General features: G+C 27.9%; 1 protein-coding gene across 1 annotated transcript; it reads right to left on the bottom strand.

Annotated features, from left to right (window-relative positions):
* Window positions 1–111: 111 nt before the first annotated feature.
* LOC111032814 (zinc finger MYM-type protein 1-like) lies at window positions 112–1,645 on the bottom strand (the record flags this gene model as incomplete). The annotated part of the gene is made up of 2 exons (XM_022313272.1): window positions 787–1,645; window positions 112–732 (listed from the first exon to the last, which is right to left on the bottom strand). Coding segments are annotated over exons 1-2 (1,480 nt in total), but the record flags the coding sequence as incomplete, so codon positions are not given.
* Window positions 1,646–2,334: the final 689 nt, after the last annotated feature.

Raw genomic sequence — 2,334 nt, forward strand, 5'->3', positions numbered from 1 at the left:
CTAGAGCATTCATTATAAATGGCAGCTGAAAACGCAATGCTTTAACGCTATTTAAACGACTCTCCCATCGAGTTTCGGACCACTGTTTTACTGTAAATTGTTTACAGTTACTTTTTAATATATCCCAGCGACTAACAGAAGCTGAGAATAAAGTATATACGCGACGTAATATACCAAAAAAAGTGATGGCCCTTAGTGAGTTTTTCGCTGCATCACAGAGAACTAGATTAAGACTGTGAGCAGTACATGGTGTAAAAAAAGCCCTAGAATTTATGTTTGAAATTCGAGACTGTACTCCTTTATATTGTCCGACCATGTTAGAGCCGTTGTCATAGGCTTGACCTCGACAGTCTTTAAGATCTATATTATATATTTTTAGTTGTGAAATAAGTATTTCTGATAAATGCAATCCCGTTGTTGATTTTACATTAATGAAATCTAAAAAATATTCTTTTATCGCTGGAGCACTTTTCGTATTTTTTTCATCCATATTTACAATTCTAATAAGAATTGTAAGTTGTTCGATGTGACTAATATCTGGAGTTGTATCCATTATGATTGAAAAATATTTAGCTGTCTTTATTGAATCGATTATTTTTTTCTTTACTTCAGCTGCCATCATTTTTATGAGTTCATCTTGTATCTCATGCCCTAAATAATGAACATGGGTTTCTTTATTTTTAATTCGATTTACATGTTCCAGTATAACAGGATCGAACTTGGCCAACATTTCTATAATACCGAGAAATTTTCAATTACTCTTAGTATACAAAACGTCCGAAGAACCTCTAAATGAATCATTATTTGAAGCTAAAAATTGAATTATTGATAAAATTCGAATAAGTACATTTCTCCAATGATTTTGTTCTTTTTCGAACAACGCTTGATGTTTTTTATCGATTGTTTCATCCATTTCTATTCTAGTTTTTAATTCGAACCAAGACTTGACAGACTGAACGTGGTGTTGCGATCTTTCATGAGATATTAACTTGTCCGACACATGTCTCCAGTCACTTATACCTACTGTTGCCAAATCACTGTGACATTTTTCATTTATAAAAATTTTACAGCAAAAACAGAATACGCAATCTTTGATTGGAGAGTATACAAGCCAAACACGATCTACTTTTTCATTATTTGCTAATATTCGGTAAAATAATTTTGGAGAAAATTTTCTCTGAGATCCATCGCTTTGAATTGTAGCTGGAAAGTCGAAAATCTTTAAATGGGTAGGTCCTAACTCAACAATTTTGTATTTAACTTCTTGGCTTATATTATTTGGCCAATTTCCTGGATCCTTCCACTCATCCAAATTGTAAATAGTCAACTGACCTTCTTCGTCACTTTTTAAGTTATTTTTTTCAGTATTATCATCACTTTTAAACAACTTATCTTCATCTGCATCTAAATTATCTTTTTCATTTTTCGATGACTCGCCTTCTTTATTACTTTTTAAGTTATTTTCTTCATCATTATTATCACTTTTAAGCGACTTATCTCCATCTGAATCATCTCTTTTCAATGAAATAAATCTATTAATGGAGCCGCGTTGTTTATTAATAAACTCTTCATTCTTTCGTTTTTTCTGTCTTTTAGCACTACCCGATTCATACTTTCTAAACATATCTCGTTCTCGACCAGCCATAATAACCTATGTTTTTTAATTATAAATAATTTGTATCAATAAATTTAAAAGTTTGAAATTGTTTTGTAGTTTTACAATGATTTTATGATGATTTTATTTGAAATTACCAGTGTTGTGCAAAGATAACCAACAAATTATATTTATATATTTATAAATAAAATAATATAAAGTTTGTTCTATTTTTTCTATTATTTGCACTTTTCTCTAATATTGTCTAAGTACATTTAGGATGCAAACAACACTTAGGCTAATAATCACTGTAATCGAAGCCTTTGAATTAAAAAAAATAATAATAATAAAGTATAAGATTATGATTTATTTTACTATTGGAGACACAAAATAAGCAAAATCTGTTTTTTTTTGTTTATTACTTAATACCTAATTATAATTTATAAAAACATAATCACTTTATAATAAAACTTTTTCTTTTTTAAACATATTTTGTTTATAATCAGTTAGTAATACCTTATACTAAAATTTAAAATGATAACTAAACAATTACTGAATAAAAATTATAATGTTAATAATAAACAAAATAATGAACATAATATAGTTGTTTAGTAGTAGTAGTTAATATATTTGTTTAGAACACGTTATAGACACGTTTTAAGTAGATTGACAAATGACAAGTATTATATGTATTATTGATATTATTATATTAGGTATTATTATAGTAACTATAATATAAC

Source organism: Myzus persicae, unplaced genomic scaffold (assembly GCF_001856785.1).
Source record: "Myzus persicae strain clone G006 unplaced genomic scaffold, MPER_G0061.0, whole genome shotgun sequence".
NCBI classification, from domain to species: Eukaryota; Metazoa; Arthropoda; class Insecta; order Hemiptera; family Aphididae; genus Myzus; species Myzus persicae.